Source organism: Heterocephalus glaber, unplaced genomic scaffold, assembly GCF_053883595.1.
Source record: "Heterocephalus glaber isolate CG9 unplaced genomic scaffold, H.glaber_assembly_v1.0 deba00001481, whole genome shotgun sequence".
Taxonomy (NCBI): Eukaryota; Metazoa; Chordata; class Mammalia; order Rodentia; family Bathyergidae; genus Heterocephalus; species Heterocephalus glaber.
In genome coordinates, this window is record NW_028258317.1 from 31,443,435 (window position 1) to 31,468,161 (window position 24,727).

General features: G+C 35.9%; 1 protein-coding gene across 22 annotated transcripts in view; it reads right to left on the reverse strand.

Annotated features, from left to right (window-relative positions):
- Positions 1-24,727, reverse strand: part of Focad (focadhesin) — a 357,541-nt gene that overhangs the window by 32,844 nt on the left and 299,970 nt on the right. For 20 of the 22 annotated variants that reach the window (XM_087183409.1, XM_087183408.1, XM_087183411.1 and 17 more), the window contains 9 exons: positions 24,451-24,689; positions 21,072-21,161; positions 15,029-15,176; positions 13,041-13,160; positions 11,611-11,733; positions 11,078-11,155; positions 10,171-10,242; positions 8,821-8,923; positions 6,825-6,905 (listed from right to left, as the gene is read on the reverse strand). In XM_087183409.1, coding sequence (XP_087039535.1) covers positions 6,825-6,905; positions 8,821-8,923; positions 10,171-10,242; positions 11,078-11,155; positions 11,611-11,733; positions 13,041-13,160; positions 15,029-15,176; positions 21,072-21,161; positions 24,451-24,689 — 1,054 coding nt within the window. The remainder of the gene's footprint in view (positions 1-6,824; positions 6,906-8,820; positions 8,924-10,170; positions 10,243-11,077; positions 11,156-11,610; positions 11,734-13,040; positions 13,161-15,028; positions 15,177-21,071; positions 21,162-24,450; positions 24,690-24,727) is intronic. The other 2 variants (XM_087183403.1, XM_087183407.1) reach the window with 2 other exon arrangements.

Sequence of the window (24,727 nt, forward strand, 5' to 3'; positions counted from 1 at the left end):
AATTTTAAAAAATGAAATCAATCTAATATGTGAAAACAAGAGAAGTCCCTATCTTCTCCCATCAAAAGAAATTAGGAAAAAATGTTCAAATCAAAATGGAAAGGATGAACAGGATTTCTCTAGATAAAGTCCATAGAAAACAGAAACAAAGATCATTACAGTATGGCATATTTGTGTCAACTAAGAGATGCTTTGCCCCTGCCAGAAACTACTCTACAACCAAGAGAGTTACAGAAAATAACTGATTTGAAACATCAGATACTAAAAGCTGGTAGAGTATTCTGTCTTAAGAGCAAACATTCAGAGTTATGAGAAACAGAAATATCAAGGGCCCCTTGGCAGCAGGAAGGCCTACAAGCAGGGCAGCACTAGTGGCGGTTTCACAGGCTGTGACCCCATGGGGACAAGAGATTGGTCCCACATATGTGGACTGTGCAAATGAGTAAATATATTGAGAATAAGGAAGTCAAGTTTGTTAATGTCAGAAAAAGGAGGCACAAAAGAAAGGTAAGAATTGGGAAAAAAAGGTAGAATAAACTCTGGTGGTTTTGAATAGGAACTGCAAATATTGGTGTGAACCTGGGGTTATAGAGAGAGAAATAGATCTAAATATAGAAATACATATAGAAGAAAAAGAGAACATATATTTCCTAACTCTGTTCACTGAACAGGCTTGGAGCAGTGATTATTACCCCAGTAGCAATGAGATACACTGTGTCCAGATCTCAGCCTGTAAATAGCATTCTCACTAAAAAGACCCTGGGCTACCTGGTTATACAGAGCTGAAAATAGTACAAGAAATACCTAAAAAAAATTCTTGTGATACAAAGTAAGGCAGCACTCAGAAAATGATGGGGTCATGTCAAAAGGACACAAGAGCCACTTGAAGTGGCTTTTATTGGTCAAATGTGGGACAATTTGAAGATCAAAATAATGAGTAAAATTAAGTAATAAATAAACTAGGAAATCAACAGTCCACATTATTGAAAAAGAAAGGGGAAAATGGAAGGAGAAGGGGAAGGAAGAAGGCAGGCAAGCCTTTTCCTTAGGGCAGAATAACTACTAAAAAAATATCTGCAATAATGGAATTTTTAAAACTCACCTTTTGGCAACTATCATAGTTGTAATTAGTTCAGGCAAGATACAGTAGTAGATAACAAAAGTAATGGATAAAAACAGAACGAAATACAGGATATTTTATAAAGTTTCAAAATATCTCCACATAATATATTTATTGATGATAAAGGAAAAAAAGTAAATTCACTTGGAAAAATCTGGGGCTATGATATAGCTCCAAGGTAGAGTTCTTGTCTACCACACTCATGAACTTGGGTTTGATCTTCAGAAACCCCATTATGGCTTGTGTCTAGGTGTCCCTCCAAAGCCTCATGCAATCATAGGTGGGGCTTTTCAAAGGTGGCTGGATCTAGAGTGTGTGATTCTGGTATTAAGTGTGTGATGCTGGGATCAAGGATGTGTGATTACTAAATTAGTTCACTGATTGGTTTGGCATAGTTCTGGGTGTGGATAATGGGAAGGCCCATCCTGGGTGTAAGTGCTACCTGCCCTAAGGGCACGTAATCTGGATAGAATATAAGGGACAGAAAGAGGGCTGCTGTCATTGCTGCTTGCTGCTTCACTGGTTTGTTGCCTTCTTGTCTTCCCTCCATGTTCTCCTCTGCAATGCCTCTCTACCATGCCACCCTTCCTTGGAGCCAGCCAACTACGGACTGAAACCTCTACAAACTGTGAGCTAAATAAACCTTTCTTACTTTAACTTTGGGTGTCTGGTATTTTGTCTCAGCAATGAGAAAAGTAACTAAAACATCCTCCTAAAGATGGAAAAACCTAGAAGATATCTCCTGATCCAAGTGACGAAGGTCAACCTCACTGTGGAGGGAGACGAGCATCTTGTGCCACCTGACGAGATATAGTGAGAAGAACAGAGCTCCATTTCTGTGATATCCCTACCAAAAATTATTGGCCATACTCTAAGATGAGAAATAGCAGGCACACTCTAATTGAAGAACATTCTAGAAAAATAACTATCTTAAAGTCATGAAAGTCACAGGAATGAGGAAGTGTACCAGATTAAAGACTGAAGAGACATGAAAATGAAACAGAGCATCATTCTGGATTAGATCTGTCTCTATTACAGATGTCACTGAAATGGTCAGTGAAACTTCAATAGGGTGTTTAGGTGAAGTTTTGGAATATTGGAGTTTTTTTCTTTCAGCCAGAAAAGAGATAGTTTGCAACTTTTCTGTAAATTTTGCCAACTTTCCTATATATCTGAGATTATTTCAAAACAAAAGGTAAAAAGTATAAATTTTAAAAATGAAATCAAAATTTAATTTAAAAAACCCTTATATCCAAAAAAATATACATTTTCTTCACAATGAAATATAAATAAAAGCACTGTGAAGGTATCATTTTATATTTGTTTGGTTTTTATTATTGCTTTATCTGTATGTTGTTTTTTCAAACTTGGGAGTTTGTGCTTGCAAGGCAGGTGGTGGAGCTAAATCCCCGGCCCTATCTGTATCTGTATGTTGTTTCGATAATTGACGTTACAGTTAGAAGGTGTTTACTCTTTGTTTCTTCAGTATTATTACATAAAGTGACTCATAACTCCTTAAAAACTCTTTGGAAAGGTTCAATTCTTTTTCTTCATTTTACAGAAGCAATTGGAGCATAAGGACTTAGGTAGTTTGCCTGAAGTCACGTAGGCAGCACTCAGCTGAAGTGTGATATGAACCCAGGCAGTTTGGCTCCCACACTTTTAACTTCAATGATGTGCTGCTTGGCATATTCATAAAGGGCTGGGGAACTGAAAAGTAGCACAATCCTTTTGAAAAGTAAAGAGATCTTGCCAAACTTCTAGTCATAAACCCTCAGACTCTTGCACAGTAATAAACTGCTCAGAATATATCCTAAGGAAAGCTATAGCAGAAGGTAGCTCCATGCATAAGAAGGTTCATTATAACAGAAGGTTTTAAAATGACAAATTATTATGATTTATCATTTGATGAAATATTCTACAACCACTTAATAATGATGTAGATATATGGGAAACATTTATAATATGAAGTTTAAAATAAGTAAATATGTTTACACATTTTATATATATATATATATATAAAAATATATATATAATGTGTAAAAGCTGTGCGTGAAGAAAAGCAACAAGAATAATATCTAAAATGATAATATATATCAAGAGTCACGGAATACTGGTGACCTTTTTTCTTCCAAATATTTTAATGATATTTACAACAAAACTCAAACTCACAAAGCACAAATGTCCAAAAAGTGAAGCAATAGGGTTCTTTGTGTACTTCATCTAAGTCTCCTTTTGCAGGAGATGGGTGGTGATTATATCTACTTACAGTAAAGACACTGAATTTTCAAAAAATAAGGTTAGATAATAAAGACAGTATGAACAAATATAACCAATACATACATCAAGAAGGATTGCAGTATCTATAGAAGCTATCTCTAGCCGGTAATATTATAGGGGATTCTTATTTTCTTCTTTGTATCATTTTTGAAGTTAAATACAAGTACTCATTTCTAATAACATTTTAAAGAGTGGTATAGGTAGAATATTACTAAGTTAAATTATTCCAAAATTATGTACAGTCTTGGCAACTAACTCCATAATTTTACCACAAAATAGACAACTTTCTCATATCATTTATTCTATACTCAGAATTCAGTAATTCTGTTCCTTCAGCTAAACATCTTCTTCACAAATATACTTAATGCTTAAAGTTCCAAACTATCGACAATATACCTACTGATAATTTATGGATAAGCCCTGTATTTACACACAGATTTCACTAATCAATGAATTCATATTAAGAAGGAAATGCCATTCATAATGATTGTATTATATAGATTTAAATATACTTTTTCACGTAATACTTCTGTGATTTTTAAAGCTTACTAATGAAATACAAGCTTAGAAAGTGTTAGTCACATTTCCCAGAAGTAGAATAACAAAAATAATCCTATTATGTAGAGATGCCTAATGTCAGCATTAGAAAGCAATTATTACATTAAGTACTCTATGTTTTAAATGTTCCACAAAAGAAGTAAATAAAATCTTGATGAAATCTGAATATAATATGAGCTTGAGAAAACATAAAGATCAGAAATCAGGAAAAAGATTAAAAGACTAGAACAGAAGGAAAAATGGTAAGAAACAAAAATTTGAGGCCTACAGGGGCAAGAGCAACTTTATGGTAGCAAGAATAGATTGTCAGCAAAGGTTTCAAGCCTACCATAGTCAAGAGCTGTCCACAAGCATAGAAAATGATGATGAGAAAAGTTAAGGAATAGTATACCTAAGTAGTCCAGGCCTAACAGAGAAGAGAGACTGTCATATGGTATATTCAAAAATTATATCCAAAGCCATGAACTAAATTCTTTCAAAACTGAAGGAATTTCATCTACCTAGTATGCTTTTATAGTGCTGGCCAATTAAAGGAATAGATAGATGGCCATGAACCTCTTGGACATTCTATCACTTAAGTACTAAAGTGAACATCCAAGATGAGAAAAATCCTAAGTGCTAGGAAGCAGATTAACAGTAGATTAATAGGCTCACTATCTCAAACCTGATTGGTTATGATGGAAATCACAATGCCCAATCTCATCCTGGCATAAGAGTGGACCAAGCAGAACCACCACATTTCCCCTCTCTCACGCATTATTGAAGTTAAAAGTAGCAATCAGAAGCAATGAAACCATGCCAGCCCTGAAGTTCTCTGTTTTAAGCCTATCCCAAGCATTATTTTTATTCTCTAAAACAATTTCTTCCTCAAAAGTGTTCACCAAAGTTGTCATCCTCGCTACCAGCAGCCCCAGTGGGCTCTGGTGAATGACATCCACACATTTAAACTCAAAAGCTGCTTCAGAAGAGTTATTAAAATTCAAATGAGCCAGGCATATTGAAGAAGGAAACACTTGTTTGCATGCACACCTCCGCTTTTGGCCATCGCATTTAGTCCCAAAGAGCAGGGTCTGGTTTTGTTTTTGTAAATGGGCTCCGAGGCAGAGGTCAGCCTCCCACGGCCCTCACTCCTCTGGGGTCATCATTAGTAATGTGTAAGGCTGAATAGATTTTCCTCTGAATCTAGTCAGTAAACCTGCCAAGAAGGCAGCCCTCTCCCACAACCTAAAAATACCAAAACCACAAATGGTAATATGGCATTTTTTTAATACTTCATTTATCTGCTTTCAAATAGCTTTCAGCAAGACTGCATATTGTGGCACCGCTTCCAGTTCCATCTCATTTTTCAGTCTCATACAGAACAGTTCCTGTTGTACCATGAGTGCAGAATTATCAAATATTACGTTTACCCAAGAACTCCCCCACAAGATTCAGAGAAAGTTCATATGTGCCAAGAAATATCAACTTCACGAGCCAAAATAACATTGTATTTACTAGAAAAGCATCTTTCATTTGATCTAACAGTTCTGATTTTATTTCTCATGGAAATAACTCACATCACTGAAATTTTATAATATAACAATCCATAACCTTATAAAATATATAGCAAAAATGTAAAGTCCTAGTATTATTCTAGCCATAGAAATTTTAGATGCTCATTTAGTTAAGAATTCAATTTCTTACTAATGAAGACATCTCTCTTACACCTATTTTAGGTAGACTTAATTCATGACAATGTAGTCAAAATAATTTGTACATTAAATGTAATATATATTTATATATTATGTACAATGATGGCATAATTATATATCATTTTTACTGAGGGTAATTAAAAGCAAATAATGATAACTCAGAACCCTAGAATAATAGCATATATTCTAGAACTCTCGAAACTAAAGGAAAGTGTCTTCAGGCTACAAAAACAGTTTATAATCTGAAAGCTCAAGGCATTACTGTATCCAGTGGGAAATCAGATAGTGTTATCTTTACCTCCTTTCCAATGGTAAGATCTTATTCTTCCATGACCTTCTTTAATCAAACTATTTCCTCCAGATTTCTTCTAGTTTATAATTTTAATTCATTTTACAGCTCTTTTTTTTTCAAAAATTATAATGGTCTTGTTATAACACAGATGCTGATTTTGGCCAGCCAAGAAAAAAATGAAATTAGTAAATATCAACAAAAGAATATTACATAAATGAAGCTGGTACCTAAGTCATGACACATTCAGTTCTAATTTTTTTTTTTGCAAAGCTCCAAAAAGTATACATGTATCATTAAAGAGCACTTACTTAATAATTTACATGGCATTATTCTGACTCCAGTTAAAACAAAAGGCATGCAATCTTCATCTTTAAGTTGCTTATGCTCTAGTGTGGGTGGCAGCAACACAGAATCACAAAGGGATAAATATGTACAGAGGAAAAAAAACCCAAAAATAGGAAGCAGAAGCAGGGATTCACAGAGCGATCACACATAGTACAGAGACAAGACCTATTTCCAAGACAGTTTTGGGACAGAAACTGAACCCAGGTGTGCTTTCTCTGCTTAGATCAAACTGTCACTTGAAATTGACAGAAAAAGCAACGTGTATTTTATATTTTTGAAGGGTCAAATAGAAGATTAAGGCATCCACAGAACTACCCAAATCAGAGACTGTGATTTAGAGTCCACAGAAGGTGTATGTTTATGCAGCAATTATTGTACTTAGCCTCCTCATTGTCTCCATCAGGAGGCTGGTTTAGCAGAAGAAAATACTCACCCCTTGAGATTTGTACTGTTTAATTCTACAGAAGCATGATTAGGATACACAAACTTACTTAACATGTAGAAAGAATGATAAAATCCAAAAAATGTGCTCACTTGCCTTTTTTTCCTCCTGCAATGAAGAAGCCAATGGCTGCTCTGATAAAACTGCTTTCAGGCAAATAGCTATAGTCAGTAGGAACTGTGGAAACAGAAAATGATCAAATTAACCCATGAACTTGGCAGGACTAATGAAGGAGAGATAATGATCTCACGCTGTCATATCAATATAGAGACAAAGCGGAGATGTTTATGCCATTAATCTCACCGCAATGCTCTGTGGCTGCAACTAATTTTATCAGATTAGATGACTGGCCTTGAAGTAATCACTTAAGCTATATGGCAAATCTAAAATGGTAGTAAAACTATAGTAGAGGCTGAAAAAAAATCACCGAGGATGAATACATAACTAAACTGATTAAAAAATTCTTTCCCCATTGTCACATCAATAACTCCCAATGTAGTGACTTCCTCCGAGTCACTGAGGAGTTTGCTGTGCTTCAAGGCTTAGACCACACTGTTCCAGGGGCCTCTTCAGGACAGGCTAAATAAGATCCATGAACCACAGAAATTCAGCCACCAGTATTAACAGTACCAGTCTCTTAACTAAGGCAGGAGCCTCTAAGTGACCAACATGTGCAAAACACCAAATGTAGTTGCTGACCTTTAATGGTGAGGCAGTGACATTTAATGCTAGTTGAGTCCTGAGAGTCTCCTAAATCCTTTTCCTCCCAGTTCCCCACAACTGCTTCATGAGATGGTTTTTACTGCAATAAATGGCTTAATTGGAAAATTCCACCAGGAACAAGTAACTGTACTTTTCCAGATAAACAGTATTTCTTTCAGAAGAACCTGGGTGTAGGATGATCCACTACTAGCTAATTTGAGTCTATGTGGGCCAGACCAACTATCCTACAATACAACAATTTAAAAAAACATATATACAAAAGCAAAAGTCTGACATAAATATTTTAATTTACCAGGACACTATGAATGCCCTGACCTTCAAAACTAGCATTATCAAGGCTTTTCAATATGATTTTTTTTTCTTTTTCACATTTTAATATGACAATTTCCAGCCCTCGAAAGTTCATTACGTTGGGAAGGCTGTGGACCAATGTCCTATTTCTATAGCTACAGAGCAACTGAAGTGTGGAAACAATAACCACAATGGCTCATATCCATGTTAGTAGATCATCCATCAGGGATAAGGGAAAGGAAATTTCCATGAGGAATCTTTGGTACCTAATCTCTCTGGCCTGGGCCCAAAAGAGCCATTAGTTAAAACTCTATAAAGAGCAAGGAGCAAGGAGTTAACAGTGACAACTTTTCCAAGAAAATCTCCAAGTATAAACATAAATTAAGCATGTAGGAATCACAGATATTTTTATTGTTTTTATCAAAAAGCTACTAACAGAAAAGGGAATAATTTATTAAGACTCAATTTCAATTCCATGGTTGAGAAAGTGTTCCTCTTTAAATGTACTTAGCCCATTATTTTATATAACTAGCATGAGAAAAAATTCTGGTTATATATAAAGAGAATTTAATGAAACATAATGCCATGACATCTAGTAAAATAAGTGTGCTCCAGTCTTCAAGGACTTCATTTCTCACTTTTGGATCTGTCATGAACTAATTCTATATGTCATATAATCCTAAGTTTCAGATGCTTCATTTGTAAAACACAGGGTTAGAGTACCTACACCAGTGGTGGGGAGCCTATGGCATGAGTGCCTCAGCAGGCTGTCTGTATCATTGAAAGTTCTAAAAGGTTCAAGACACTGGGCTATGCTACCCTCTAAGAGAGGCAGAGAGGATGAGTGAGTGCACAGGGAGTCTGGGGGTCAACAAATCTGAATTCAAACCACTTGTCCACCATCTGCCATCTGGTGCCACTGGACCCTAAATCAAGAAGTGTCTCCACACCCCATTTCGCTGAAATAAAGTAAAGTAGGGAATACACACTACTTAGGGCTGTTGTAGAGATTAATGCTCTTAACAAAGTACAGAGCCATTCTTCCTTCAGCTCCTGGGTTTTAAGACTGTAATCTTACCTGAAGTTCTATTTTGATTTGAGGACAGAGTAGATAGATGAAGATGTCCTAGAAGCCAGATTGCATTTGTCTGAAGACCAATCACCCCCGAGATACTGATGACCTGTAGATAAAAATTTAACAATTCAATGATGGGCAAGATCCAAGTTCCATTCAATAAAAGGTCATGTACAGTCACTAATCTTTTATGAGATAGTGGTCTGGCTGGTAATGAGAAGTTCTATGACAAGATGTGATATGTGTCTCATACACTAGACTTGGATGATGTGCTCAGTGTTTGCTGAATTAATGAATGAACCAATCAATCAATGAGGGTAGAAAGTACAAATGCTGGTGGTTTTCTCAGGTTTTGCTGAGTCAGACTGGTCTCAAAGGATTTTCAAAAAATGCTAAAAGAAAAATTTTAAAGTAGAAAAGAAGGGCATGTTACTTAAGACTAAAATACCTCTAAAAGCTAGGAGTTATTATTTTGTTCTCCTCTACATAATTTTCTATTACTGCTTTATCACCAATAAGCATTTTAATATAATAGTTTTGATTTACAGATTTTCCCCCTCAGGTATAGAAACTTAAGTATCAGTAAAATTCTTTTCTGAGCATATTTATATTCATACATGGAAAAGAGCTTGTTCAGAGATTTATGTTTGCTTCTAAAGCATGAATTATTAAAAGTCCTTTATGTGATGGGCATTATAATAGCCATGGTTTATAAAAAAAGAAAGATACAACATTCTATATAGAGTAAGAGTGCAAATCATGCAAACAAAATAAGAATGCTTGAAAAAATAAGACCAAACATTAGCAGCAATTGCTTAAAGTTTGGAAGACCACCCATGACATATTTTTAGCTTTTTTCATTCTGTTCTTTCAAATTTTATGCAATGATATAAATTTTTAAAATAAAAACCTTTAAACATATAAACACTTCTTAGCAGATGAGTATGTTTATTCTTTTGCCACAAATAATAGGACAATGATTTACCCAAATATTTTTATCAGTAATATCTGAATTACTGCCTCAATCATTCTTCTTAGATATCTGATCACCTTGATCACCTTCCAATTTTCCTTGTCCTGAGGGTCAAATGTTTTTTGCAGGTCAGGCTTTAATTTTTAAGGGAAATCAATATCAACTTAACTAAAAATGCCAGCTTTCTTTTTTGTCCACATGTACTGTGTGTTTGTCAGTGAATATAGAACCACACACCATTCCCAAACACCCCTTCAGCTCAGCATGAATAACCAAGGACTTACACATTTTCCAGGTAAAACATTTTGGACCATGTATAGGAAAATAAATGATTAACAGGAATATCTGTTTTCCACCCAAGGATTTTAAATTCTTCTTACCTGAGTTAGAGTTCTAATGACTTCATTAAGTCTGCCTTGAAAATGAGAAGTCTGTATAGCTTCGGACTTCAGCTGAAAGAATAAGGAGAAATATCCAACACCCCCCCCAACAAAAAGTAAATAATTATATTCCCAGTATATGAGCAATCTCCTTCTAAACTATGGAATAATTTATCATATGTCTTTATATTTCAAACACATGGGTTATGAGCCCTTTCGGGCAGGGCCCTTGCTTTATATATCATTGATAGCACTTGTGCAGTGTGACATGTAGCGGACATGCAATAAACTTTTATATGAACAAAGGACTTCCTTTAGAGTTACTTATAAACTTACAGATATATATGCCTGCTGTGAAATCACTGTGAAGTTAAAAGAAACTTCTATATAAACTTAAATATTACAGCTACAAACTGGAGTTTCTGTGAATGATTCTTTAAATTTCTTAGCATTCAATCACTTTGCTCAGGCAGAAAAATATATAGAAAGTATCTATACTGGAGAAGTTTAATCCCTACACATCAAATAAAATAAGGAATAAATCTACAGAAAGAATTCTTGGGGCTGGGGAATTAGCTCAGTGTTGCTGCTCCCTGCCTTGCAAGCACAAGCTCCCGAGTTCAGTCCCCGGTACCAAAAAAAAAAAAAAAGAAAGAATTCTTGGCCAAAAACACTTTTTCATACAGCAAGGCTTTGAAAATCCCAGTATAACTATCACTGTGAGCATGTATTTGTCTGTCCTTAGCATTTTTTTTTTTTGGTACCGGGGATTGAACTGCAGACCTTGTGCTTGCACAGGCGGCAGAACCACTGAACTAATAAATCCCCAGCCCGTCCTTAGCATATTAAGATAATGGGTAGTCTCCTCTTGCCATGGCTGTGTACACATTTAGATTCCTTTCTTTACCTGCATTACATCCCCTTCAGAGCCAACCAAGGCCACCATGCCATGAAGAGCTGCCAGACAAAGCACTGTAGGAGTGCCCTAAAAACAAAGCATCACAATACATCAAGAGAAAAATGCTTCTTGGGTTTGGATTCTATACAGGTTATTACTGCATAGAGAAATAGTCAAAGTGGTACTGAATGTGCAGGATCACAATGACCTGCATAATTCAACCAAAAATCATAGCAAACTAAAATAGTGTAACAGATTAAGGTTGTTAGATCATAGGTAGCTTTTTGTTTTTATTTTTTAAAAACACAACGCTGCTTTAAAATCACAATACAATACCATAACAAAATATACAGTTTAAAAAACAACTATAGTGGTTGACAAAATGTATTATTTATACAGGGTTAAAAATAAACCTCTCTTTCCTTTGAAATTGCCTGTTCTTCTATTATTAAGCTATATTATAATAGTGCCTATAAATGGTCCACTAAAATAGCTTCTTCTTTTATAAAAATATAAGATGGCACAAAAGATGTGACCTCTACCTCTGAAAGAACAATTCTGACCCAGCCAGGGAGAAGCTTGCTACCCAAGTCTTCAGCTTTCCCATGTCCACATGCAGACAAACCATGAACTATGTTTCCTAACGCCAGGGCAAAACCTGAAGTCTGTTTGGAATAAATAAAAACGGGATGGGAAAAAGAAAAGAAAAAAAATATTAGAAATATAAATATGCAAAGTTTAAAAAATATATATCTACATCTCAAAATAAGCATTTCTAAGAGCTCCCTTTCCTCTTTTAAGTTTTGTCACCTGAAAATTAGAATACACACACACACACAGATGGTTAGCAACAAAAACTTCAGAGTCTAATTGCCAGGAATGCATCTGGACTGAGTAGTTTGTCTTAGGAAATACCGTACTCCTAAGAAACTTAGTTCAAACAATCCAAATTCTCAGAAGGAATGAAAGGTAAAAATACCAAGGCACACTACACAAGGACTAAATTCCTGAACAAAAAGAGAATACATCCCACAATGAGCACAGCATATGAAAACTTGTATATTTTGATTCTGTAAAACATGCTAAATGCAAAAGAGCAATTATACAACCATAAAATAGTAACAATACCACTGATTTCTGAATAACCCACTATGATCAATGTTAAGTGTTCAGAGAAATCTTTAAAAAACAAAATCCAGTGGGGAAATTGTATACAATGTATGATTAGAGGTATATTTTTCCAATTCTTTTGATTATAATGAAATACACATAAAATTCACTATCTGAACCAGGGAAGTCCCCATTCCTCCCTCACACAACCCCTCATGTACCATTCTACTTTCTGTCTCTGTAATTCTGACTACTCAAGCACTGTGGAACTATGCAGTATTTCTCTTGTGACAGGCTCATTTCATTTAACATAATATCCTCCAGGTTCATCCATGTTGTAGCACATGTCAGAACTTTCTTTTTAAGGCTGAATAATATTTCAGAAAGACCATTTTAAGAGTATTTCATTTATAGGTATTTAAATATTCCTGTACAGATTCAGTATGGGCAGAGATTTTTCTGCCTTGAATTTCCTGAAGTTTGATTTTATAAGGCTTCTTTATGTATTCATACCTTTACAAATTTTTGTTGTTATCCTCACATAACTTTTATACTCCCTAGCCACATATTTTAAAATTTTGTAAATATAGAGTAAATAGTTGGAGAGAGAGGGAAAAAAACCCTATCAATACACTTTCAAAGAAGAAAAATCTTTATAGAAGATGATGGGGATAAAGAGAGAAAGAGAGAGAAAAAAATGTGTGACTCTTGGCCACGGCAATGAGAGAAGAGAATAGATAGAAGTTCCTCAGCTCTAGACATGAAAAAAATTCCATCACAGCCTAACTCAGAATACTCAAAAGCAGGATTTAGGAGCAGCATGAGACCCATGGAGAGCAATAATTAAGGCACATATTCCAACCTGCTGGTTGTTCTCCACCAACAGTCGAAGCTTGTTCATAATATCTTCAGCCTCCACAGACTCAATAATGCCAGCACTGAATGCAGATGTGCATACACAGCTAAGGGTGTAGGCAAGGACCTGAGGAGGAAGTTACAGCAGAAAATGTTTTTTCATGAGGCAAAATCAAAGAGCATGACTTTGTTGACACAGATATTTTGGCAGACTTCACCCGGAATAAGAACTGCATTCAAAAACATTTATCAGAGGCTGGAACTTTTTGTTAATATATTTAATAACAATGTCATGGTGAGTATCATTACTTCTACTTCTTAAATGAGGCCTTGAGACTCAATTATAAATAGCTGGAAGACAGAAATTGGATTCAAACCCAGGTCTTCAGTCTCTAAGCTAAAAAGTATCCTCAACACACTGCCGGAACACAACACCCATCAACAGCAGAAGGAAACAGGCAGATTTTCACCAGCAGTGGTTACTAATGAATGCCACACATCCCGCCCAAGGCCACACAGGACCAGAGTATAAAGAAGGGAAACATAGCGATGTTAAGATTTCCCAGAAGTGGTGCAGCGCACTTAGAAGAGAAATGTATGTTCAGCAGTTAGATAAACTGTGTAAAATGGGGATAACACTAGCTATTTTACTGCACTGCTGTGAAAAATTAGTAAGTAAATAAACAGATGAACAAACAAATTAATAAATATATAAATAAGAATCTTGGCAACAGAGACAACACTTAGGAGTATATCCCACTGACCAATTACCAGCTAAGTAACTTTGAGCAAGTCACTCAATCTCAGTCCCAATTTCTGCAAATCAAGGATTCATTATCCCCTCCCTGCTACCTTGTATTTTCATAATAAAACCCTTCCTTAGAAGGATGCTATTAAGATAAAGTGGAAAATTCAGCTCCTATTGAGGGTTGATAAATGAAAAATGTAAGCAGTTTTCAAGGTAGAAGTTGAACAATAAAACATCAGAAGGGAGAAAAAAACAGCTTGTTTAAGGTCTTATAAATCAAACCATCAAAGCAGACAGATGCACCAGTCATAAAAACCTTGCTCTCATGTATTAATCAAATCGTTCCTTGGTCACAAGAGTTTCTCCTCTGGCTTGAAAAATACCTACTTTGAAATCATGCTTTACACCACTTTAAAAATGGAAATGTGGTGCATGTCTTAGAACAAAACTTCACCCTCGGTGCCCCAAAGAAATTCACCAATCCAACAAGTCCTATTGCTGACAGTAGAGGAGCTGAGGGGGGAACACAGCAGCCATTATGCACTCATCAATAGCTCCTGGGCAGGCCGGGATGAAATAGAATCTCCTCTCATGAGAGGGCGAATCTGGCCAGGCCGCAAGGTCACCCCTGCTCCTCCCAAAGCAGTTCAGGCAGTTCAGCTTCACCTGGGCATTAGAGGCGGGCATGACACAGGCCTAACATTCCATCATATCAGGCTTAGCACACACAGATTATGTCACACGTATTTAAATTCTGCATATTTTTGTGCCATATTGCATGATAAAAGGAATTTCCTCAATAATTTTTCATGCTTGTGGGCAGTTGGGGAAAAAAAAAAGAATCAAATCCCTTTCAATCTGCAGTATTTTTAAGCATATTCCTGGTTATTTTCTTTAAAGTTACATTTAGTTTGAGCACAGTTCTAAAAATTTCCATCTAACCATCTTCCAGAAATTGCAACTCTTCTTTGGAAGAGCTTTCTAGTGATGCTGACTTGGGATTCTGCATTCACTAAAGGGTTTTATCTCATATGCCACATGTAAATCTAAGTTGATTTATACAGCCACACAATTTGAAAACCTCAGCATTTAATACAAGTTGCTTGCCACTCATATTTTCTCTTTATCACAGTTGAAACAGAGAAAGAACTTAATTTTCAGGGTAACTAAAGAATGAGTAGAAAATAAGCAGCAACAAGAAAACAAAAGGTAGCAAAGGGAGGAAAAGCACAATCTTCATCTCCTACCTCCTGAAAGGTCCTGCTCTGGTTCCCACTGTCATCTAGGTATGCAGACAGCTTCCTCAGCGATGCTGCCACGTGAACCCGAGATTCCGTTTGGCTGCTGTGGCTCATGAGAGACAGAACAAGTCCAACTCCCAATATACAGCCCGTGCTTAGATGCCAAAAAGGACAAGGTGTTAGAATCATGAGAAATCTACATAATTACTCTTCATATACCGTAGGAGTTCACAATGCTCCAAAAGTGAAGTCAGATGACAGGATTCTAATTTTTCTATCAAGTCTATACATCAATCAAGTCTATAAATCTATCAAGTCTATAAATGTGCTCCATGATTTATGACATGTATACCCACCCACTTCTCCCCTCACCAGGACAACTTTATACCAAAACAGGTATCCATGGCCCATGCTAGTGCAGGAGCACTCTCTGGACAAAAACAAAAACATGAGATGGTAGGACTGAAACTCTATGATGAGAAAAGGAGTCATAAAACAGCTTTATTTCTGCCCTGACAGAAAGGCTGTTGTCCTCTCTCCTCCTACCTATGCTGAGTATACTACAATCATCTGCATAAGGAAAGAAAAAGCTAAGTTTCAAGATATAAGCTGAGGATGACATCTGACTAATAACAAGGGAGAGGAATGCAAGGCATGATTAGGAGGTACTATTAAATGCTTCGTGTTTCCTAGTCAACTTCAACAAATGGAATTTCTTTCTTAAAGAAACTGTGTATTCATCTGTGCACAATGACATTAATCCTCGTCTACCCTCTGATCTCTCAGAGTACCCCTGGGTCAGAAGATAAAATGGACAAATGACAGGCTTGTCAAAAGTTACCCCATGTGACAATTCAATTGGAATCTGGGGCTTTGTGCCCCAATTCTCCTGAAAGAATACATACCATTTGAAGAAAAGAATTGTTCTCTCACAAAACTCCAAGTTAATATGATAAGGTGATTGCTTGTGGCAATTTTTTACTTTTTTTTAAAAAAAGTTTTTGTCATCACTATTGCTTTATAACTGGAGGAAATGCTGAGTTCTCCCAACTCCCCCACCCCCACCCCTGAAATCATCCTGGCTCTGCTTTGGCTTGCCTCATGGTATCTGCTGCTTAAGAAGATACATCTCAGGGCATTTCTCCAATACTGTATTTCAATGCCCATACGTTATGTCATTTTTCTTTTAAACGGTATCTATAACCTTGGCTGGTGTCAAGAACCCTCTCAATATTTTATGAACATATTAGTAACTTTCCCCAACACTTCTGTACAAATATGCATCCACATTTGATATCAGAGACCCAAAAGGATGGACAGCCATCAGAATTTGCTCAAGGTCACAAAGCTCTGAGCAGAGCACGACCTGAACAAGGAGACTTTTGGTTCCTGGCCTTTTGTTCCACCTGGCAAGCCTAATACCTATCTCAGTGGCCTGCATGAAGCCTATGAGAAGGCAACATATCTTAAGGATTTTTTTATTTTTAGTTTCTATTACATAACAATATGGCATTGGAAAATCCTTTGTAAAGAAGCTGCTGCAGTAATCACCCATCACAAGTCGTGCAGAACTGGTATTACAGCTTACATGAATTTAACGAGCTCAACCAGCAAACTTCATTTCCAATCTGTGAAATCAACATCTAACATCTGACCATTGCATCCTTTAAAAACAAACCAAATTTCCAAAGGAAGAAAGGCTATTCCTGATTGGTATATATTTAAAGTCTTTTTTAAATTTAGAATCTACAGGGAAGTTCTTTTTTTAAGCTATCATTCTATATTCATGCAGACAAAAATTTGACAGAATTAAACCAAAGATATAATTAGACACAGACTGATGAATACTTTGACAATTTGGACTGTTGCACTGCCTCTAACTATGTAATTACACATGTTATTTTCTCAGGGACACCTTTCTTGGCCCAGGAGGAAACCTCTTTAACACTTTTCCCCTGCATCCTGTATGAACTTACTTTCTACAATCTTGTAAATTCTGATGAGGACGATGTGGGAGAGGGTTTGGTTTCTATCTCTTCCCTATCCTGCGAACTCCATGAGGGTGGAGGCCTTTTCTGCTGTTCCTAGCTGTGGTACCTATGGCACCTGGTATACTGTCTGATGTGTATAAGCGTTCAACCAAAATTTATTGACTGTTCAAGAACTGACCAAATGGAGAACTGTAAAAGAGTTTAAAATGGACAAAAGCTCTACAGGGAAGAAATAAAAGTCAGTTAAAAAAAAACTCACACAAAACTTGATACTTATGCTCTAGTTATAAGCAAACATAATTATGAGTGGGAAAATTCATAAAACATATCTTAAGATTCAATCAAGAAAAATTAACTTCTATTTCTTGTCAGACAATTTTAAAAGACAGGCTGTATTTGTGTGGAGAAAGGATTTCTCTTAAAGCCTGACTCAAGCATTAGGGTTCAGCTTTCTCAATAACCAGGGCAACGTCTAGGTCCTGCTTTTCAAGTTATCCTGGACTCACAAAAATCTCTACCACCTGGACTGACACTCCTTTCTTAGCATCCCAAGATACACAGGTACAAAGGTTTCAAAAAGACAGTTTATCTTTCATATTTACCTAATGATTTTCACAGAAATTATTTTTATTATTATTAGATGAGGTTATGAATTTATTCACGACTACAATGATAGTTGCATGCTGTAACACATGAATATATAACCTAACATGTATGTATATACATGAACTAGTATAAACGCTGGAGTGTATGCATCAATTGATTTTCTTAATAGTTTCCTTCTACTTTTTCTCAATTTCCTAGTATGTCCCTAGGTATTCCTAAAGCTTAATTCCTTCTGATTTCAAAATCTTCTATATTTTAAAGTATTTATTTTTGTCCTAAGTCTTAAAGACTTCCCCAGGTGATTAGTTCACATATTTACCTCATTCTAGGTACTTTCAGATATTGACTGACATCTCCAAATCAAGAAAAATTGGGACAGATTAATTGTCCATTAAAAACAAAAAGGAGTTATTTTTATATCTCAGTGGAAATAAAAACTGATAATATTAAGTATAAAGTCAAACTTTGAAATTGCTAACATAAATATTCTATTAGAATTCTAAGAAATGTCTAAGAGAACTTGAGTTGTAAAAGTCTATATCCAATAATGTCATTATTTATTTGAATCTCTTTTCAGAGTATATTAAAATATCACCAGTTAAAAAAAAAACCCTGAAAAGCTATACAATTCTGATATTTGTGTCGTTATATCAACTGAGACACAATGACCAATTTTTCTAAACTAACCAGAGATAAATCTTGAATACCCTAGTTTATTGTTGCCAAACCTGTAAATTAAATACAAGGTCATTTAATAATAAATTCTAATAACAATTACCATTTTCCCTATACAAATGCTATTGTATTTGTAAAAGCTCAATAGTAATTAACCAAACCTTAGGCAAGGATAGAATGGCAACAGTTAGGGTTATGAGGATAGCAGCGGTACAATAATAGGCGACCACTAGATGGCACCAAACAGCAAGTAATAAGGCTACAAACACGGGCTAGCCAGCTGCTCAGATCTCTCAGCAGGGAAAGGTCCATTGAGTCAGAGAAGCACGGTGAATTTGTTCTGGGTGAATTCTATCACTTGAGGTAGCACACTCCCAGATCTATTAACCACTTCCTAGTAATGTTTCCCCTATTTGACTGGAGGGAGGATTGCCCTGGACTCCTGCAATCTCATTAGACAGGAATACTTTAATGCTGTGAGCTAGGCATTCAGGACCGGAGTAGTTAGAAAACCAGGAAAAAAAAATTGTCAAGAGTCAGATTGCTTGTTTCCAATTAAATGTGTTCTCCACATTGTACTATGCAAGAGAAAGAAAAATGGCTCTGAAGTCAGATGACTTAGGCTCTGTCTAGTTCTGCCACTTAGTTAAACACATAATCTTGAAAAAGTGTATCTCTTTTTTACTTTATCCGTAAACCAAAGAGGTGGTGATTCTTGCTTAGATTTATAATTGTGTCATGACAAAGACTTAACTAAATGAGAAACAATATGAAAATGCCTAGTTCAGTATGTGGCTGTTAAGTGTCAGCTGAGCCTGAAACCAGAGACAGAACTACGTACATAGGACTGACAACCACAAAATATCAGGGAATAAGAAAATACAAAAAAATTCTTTAATTGTAGGAGTGATAGAGGTTTGGAGAGGATACACAAAGTGCTTCATGCAGGGAGGGAGCTTTTAATTGGGCTCTGACAGATAAGTCCTGCTCACTAAAGCGACAGGAAGTTTCTGAAGACCCTATTCTACTTTCTCTGCAGGACTAGTTCCCTGTCCAGATCTGCCTTTCCCTTTCCCAACTCTGTCATTAAGAAAGTAGGAATCAGGAAAGAAGGTTAAAAACAAAGAAATAATCTTATCAATAACAAAAATATATTTTTAAGTTAGATGTGCTTAGTTACGTAAAATTTTAAATGCATAAATACCTATGCTGTACATAAATAAGTTATCTCCATATTCTTCCTTATATTTAAACAACTTTCCTGAGAACCAATGGGGATAATATGTGAAAGTCATTCCTAATTTTTCTAACTGGTTGAAAGTTTGCAGCATCTTAATTGCAAATTTTCCCCAACTTTATATTATCCCAAGTTACATGAATATCCTGGGGAAGGTGGGGAGCAGGAAGAATGAAAGCAAGTAAGAGCAAGAGAGAAAGAGAGGCAAACAATGTCACAAAAAGAAAAGAGCTTACTCCTTGGTTGTAAAAGGCAACGATATCAGGACATGCATGAGACTTAAAATCTCAACACTTTAGTTGACACAAATAACAGGGAAATGTTCCTATCCCTCCCATTAATTGTTGTCTATATTCAAGAGACTTCAACCATGTCATCATTCAAGCCCCACTCTTGAGATGTCATTTGACCCTTAAGTGTTTCTTGGTAAATTGGATCAATGGTTCCTATCCAATCTTAGCCTGTCTATGATGAAGAACCCATAACCACCACCTACTAAGTGGACATTTGACAGTATTAACTCACAATGAAATCATTTATACATATAGCTACTTTATCATTTCATTTGTTCTTTTATTAGTCTGACCTGAACAGACTAGATGATATAAATGTAGTTTTATCTCATAAATTTCTAAAGGCCAGAAATGTAAACACTGACTTAACTCATATTTTTAACAGTGCCCATTACACAAAAGATGACTAAGTTAATATATTAGATGTTAATGCTTATAATCTATTGTGCTTCCTAGAAGCAATGTACCCCAGAAAAGTCAAACTGGAGGTTCCAAAATGCGGAAATTCAAAAAGGTACTATGTAGGTCTGTGGTGGGCTCCATATATCAGAAATCCTAACAAAAGCATATATTCCCAAGTCATATAGACTAACTGAAACATTAAATGTCTGAGTACTTTAATGCTTTAAAAAATTATTCTGAGTATTCCTTTTCATTTTTGTTATTTTTCATTACTGGAATGAGAAAACAAAAGTTAACATACTTAGTTTAATAGACAAAATCTTTAAAAAGCATAAGATGGGGGAGAGGATGGCCCATTACTGTTAAGCAGGGTAAGAACCCCTGGTATATAACAAATGTTTATTTCCACTTTGAGTTTTCAGCCAATGGATTTCCCAGGAAAATAAAAATCATCAAAGATTCTCCTTAGACCAATTAAATTCAAATGATTTCAGCAGATCTTTAAAAAGGTTAAGTCATGCATCCAGGTCCCCAGATATATGCCTCCCTCATATGATAAGTAGAAGACAAAACTAAGGTATTAGTAATATAAAGACTAAGCCATAAAATCATACTTGTTGCTTTGTATTTCAGCAAACTATTGTCGAAATATGGTTTTAAAAATTTAATTATGCTTTACTAATTATCATAAGCTTTAATTATGTTTTAAAAAGTTATTGCTCAAGTCTCTCCGCAAAAACATTCAAGATTAGATCCTGCAAGTATTTCATGACAGCATGTGAGAGTTATGTGAGAGTAGGAACCAATCTCTGGTGTCTGTCAGAAAGGAAATGGAAACATCATACTTGTATTCAAGACTAGTGTCAAAGCAGCAATTTTCCAGGGCATCCAGAGATTTCATCAGAAGAAGGTTCATTTGTTGGCCAGATATATCACTGCATAATGACCAAGAAGGGAAAATGAGTTATAAATATTCAACTGTTCAAAATATTTAATATAAAATACTTTGCTCTCAAGTGTTCTATGGAAAATGCCAGCATTTCCTTTTTTAAAAGTTAAAAGTAATAAAAATATTAGTGATTCATATATGCTTATTTTGTACACGGAGAATCTGAGTTACATTCAATTAACTAGGTTTCTGAACAGTATAAGAACTTATGCACCGATAAACCCTAAGGCTTCTACTTTTGATTTTTCTCAACATATTCAAATTTTAAACCACTGAAAACTAAAAACCCAAGTCAAAATTCCAAACCTTTCTAAGTGCAAAAGTGATTTCCTACAGAATATTTATTAACTTAAGCTGATACGGTCAATAGTCATTTTAAATCTCTTTCTTGCAAAGCTTGTTACTTCTGATTTAATGTCTCAATTTTATAAGTTGTTCCTTTACTTGTATATTTTAAAGAGGAAAACAACTCTAGCTGTACGTTTTTCTGTTTTATATAATAATTTATGTGGTTTTTGTAATTGTCTTGGGGAAAAATAAGACTTGTATAGTAACATAAAGATTAAAAGGTAGCTCCATGGCTGCTTTTCCAGGCAGAGTTGTGGACACTGGCACTTCATTATTCAGGGTTCCTACATCTCAGTGCTCACTGCTTCTGCCTTGGGGAATGCTGGGTAGAATGCTGGCCTCAAGAATGCCAGCCACCAGAGAGCACTTTAAATAACAGCCTCTCGAAACCACGGCTGTGCCAGTGTTGCCCAAGATGAGGACTGCATGCTGCAATGGGCAAAACACACAAACACACACACACACACAGATTTAACTGCTTTAACTACACAACTTCTGTTAAAATTTTTCTTTGGAGTAAACTACTGTATACTGAAATATCTTAAAAATGGTAATGAGATCATACTTGTAACCTCTGGGGATTATGATAGAAACAAGAAACCTGGAATAATATATTTTCTGAATAAGTCTCAGATTGGAATTTAAATTCAAGAGGCTTTTTTATAAGCCTTAGCAAAAAAAAAATGGATTGTCATAATTCTCTTTTTACAAGGTGATTTTTTCATTCTCTGAGAACCAATAAACTGTCCTAATCCTATTCCCACAAAGGGGTCATTTTGGGCCACTTATTTGATTTTACAGAGTCTTCAGAGTTAATACCTTTCAAAACATGTACTTTTATTTTAGGAAAGAAAAAAAAAAGGAAACTTTCTCCAAAAATGTCATTATCAAATAACACTGTAATTATCTAGTACAAACATCTGTTACTACAGAACGGCAAATATTTCAGATTCTACTGCTCAAAAAAGTTGAAATAGTGGGAGTCATAAATAATTATCTTAATGACTGTAATACTAATACTCAAGCCCTAAGAAGAAAAATGCTGTGAGACATTAGAAACATTAGGCAAAGTTAAAATCTGCAGTTCTGGGGGTACTCAGCCCTGGGAAGAGCTTCCTGGTGTCTTTTCCCAGGACTTCCTGCAAGTACAAATTAAGACAGACAGGAACAGAAGGAAACCCACTGTAGGAACCATGGACAAGTGCACTGGGGGAATCGCCACAGTGTTTTGCAGGCAACACGATTAAATTAAGCACAAGTAGCATCTCATCCCAAGTTAAGAAGGGAGTCAGAGCCAGGGTAGGATGAAATGAGATGCCTAGAATTAAACTGCCGCAGATCATTTTTAGCTGTAAAATACGTTGCTTAAAAAGCCACCAAAGGAGCCTGAACAGATGGTGAAGAGACTGTCATCTGTGTTATAGTAGCAAGGAGTGGAGGGATCCCTTTCAACTTTTAAATCTTTAAAAATACTTTGTGTTCTATCATATACACAAGATATGTGCCAGTCCATTCCCATGCAAAGGGCAGTTTTATGTTATGCCTAGAACCAATCCTATATGTATCAACGCTGGGTCTGGTGGGCCAGAGATTTAGCTCAGTGGTGCTGTCGCCTGACTCGCAAGAGCAAGGGCCTGAGTTCAATCCCTGGTACAAAAAAAAAAAAAAGAATACTCTGGCCATGTTTCATTTATGATTAGAGACTAAACCAGTCATCCCAGTTATCTGATAAATGTTTTCAGAGCCAAAAATGATCATCTGAAGTATACTATCTCCCCAGATCAATAGCAATTCTCATAGTTTCACACATCAGTATCCGTGCAAAGTGATGTAAATTACAAATGCAACCTTAAACACTAGTTTTAAACTGTAATCTAAAAATAACATGTCATCCAGTTTATCCACACTAACACCAGTTTTTGCTTCAAACTGCTAATTTCTGCCAACCAGGGAAGGTTAGGGACATCTAACATCAGAACAGAACGCCTCTCCCTACTATCCTATTTCCAACCAAGAAAATGGGGCCAAATTCCAAGCACTGGCATCAAAATATTTATGATAAGCAAATATTTATGTAGAATCACACTAAAATCAATATGGATATATAATATTTAAGGTTTATTATTTAAAAATAAACAATATGAATAACAAAACTAAAACAGATTAATTCACAAGCAACCTTTCCCATTTAGTGGAATTTTCCAACTGAGTCTTTGGTATTTCATTAGCTGCATTCAAAGGTAAAGCCAGCAGTCCAAAAATGAATAATCAAACTGAACAAAGCACACAGCACAGATTAAGACTCTAAGTATTATTAAAATATAGCCAGGGCACAGGATAAAAACAATATTTAAAACTGAGTACATGCAGTTCTCAAGCAATTCAGTGATTCCCAACAATCTTTGGGTACAAGGAATACCCCAATCCTTTTCTCCCATTTTACAATGATATCTGTAAAAGATCATTAAGTATTTTCATCCCCCCAAAATTAGGGGAAAAGGACAGGGAATTTAGCTCAGTGGTGCCTCCGCCTGCCTCGCAAGCGCAAGGTCCTAAGTTCAATCCCTGGTACCAAAAAAAAGGGGGGGGTGGGGAGGAAGCTTTTCTTTACTTATTGCACCATAAGATTAGATTTTTGTTCACACCTACAATACAGAGGTACTTGGGACTGCCATCTAAGCATGAAATGATTTTCAAGCAACAACCACTTAGATACCAACTCTTAAAATATGTTAATATTGATATGATAGTATTTCAGAAAGACAAATGCACCCATAAGGAAGAATAAAGGATCAACTTGCCCATCTCAAAAAGTTTAGCAACTACCTACTGTTCAGATACAGTGTTTAGGGATGTGTGTGTAAGGGTGCAAAATCCCTCACCTAAACCACAAAGGGGAAAAACAAGAATATTTTAATAAACTGTACCTGAGTTTCTCCTCATATAGGCGAGAGAGAAACATTCCCAAAGCAAGGCCCATGTGGATTTGCATGGCTTGAGACTCATCAGCACTTGGTTTCCCAGGTAACCTGGCAGTCAGCATGTTCAGGATTTCCTCAACCTTCTCTTTGCAAGAGATAATGAAAACTGGCACAAGGAGAGACAAAGCTGCAGCAGCAGCAGAACGGGCAATGGCACTAGCTGTGTTTTCACCGGAATAGGATTTCTAGGACATGCCAAAAAAAGAAAACAGGGAGTTAGCCT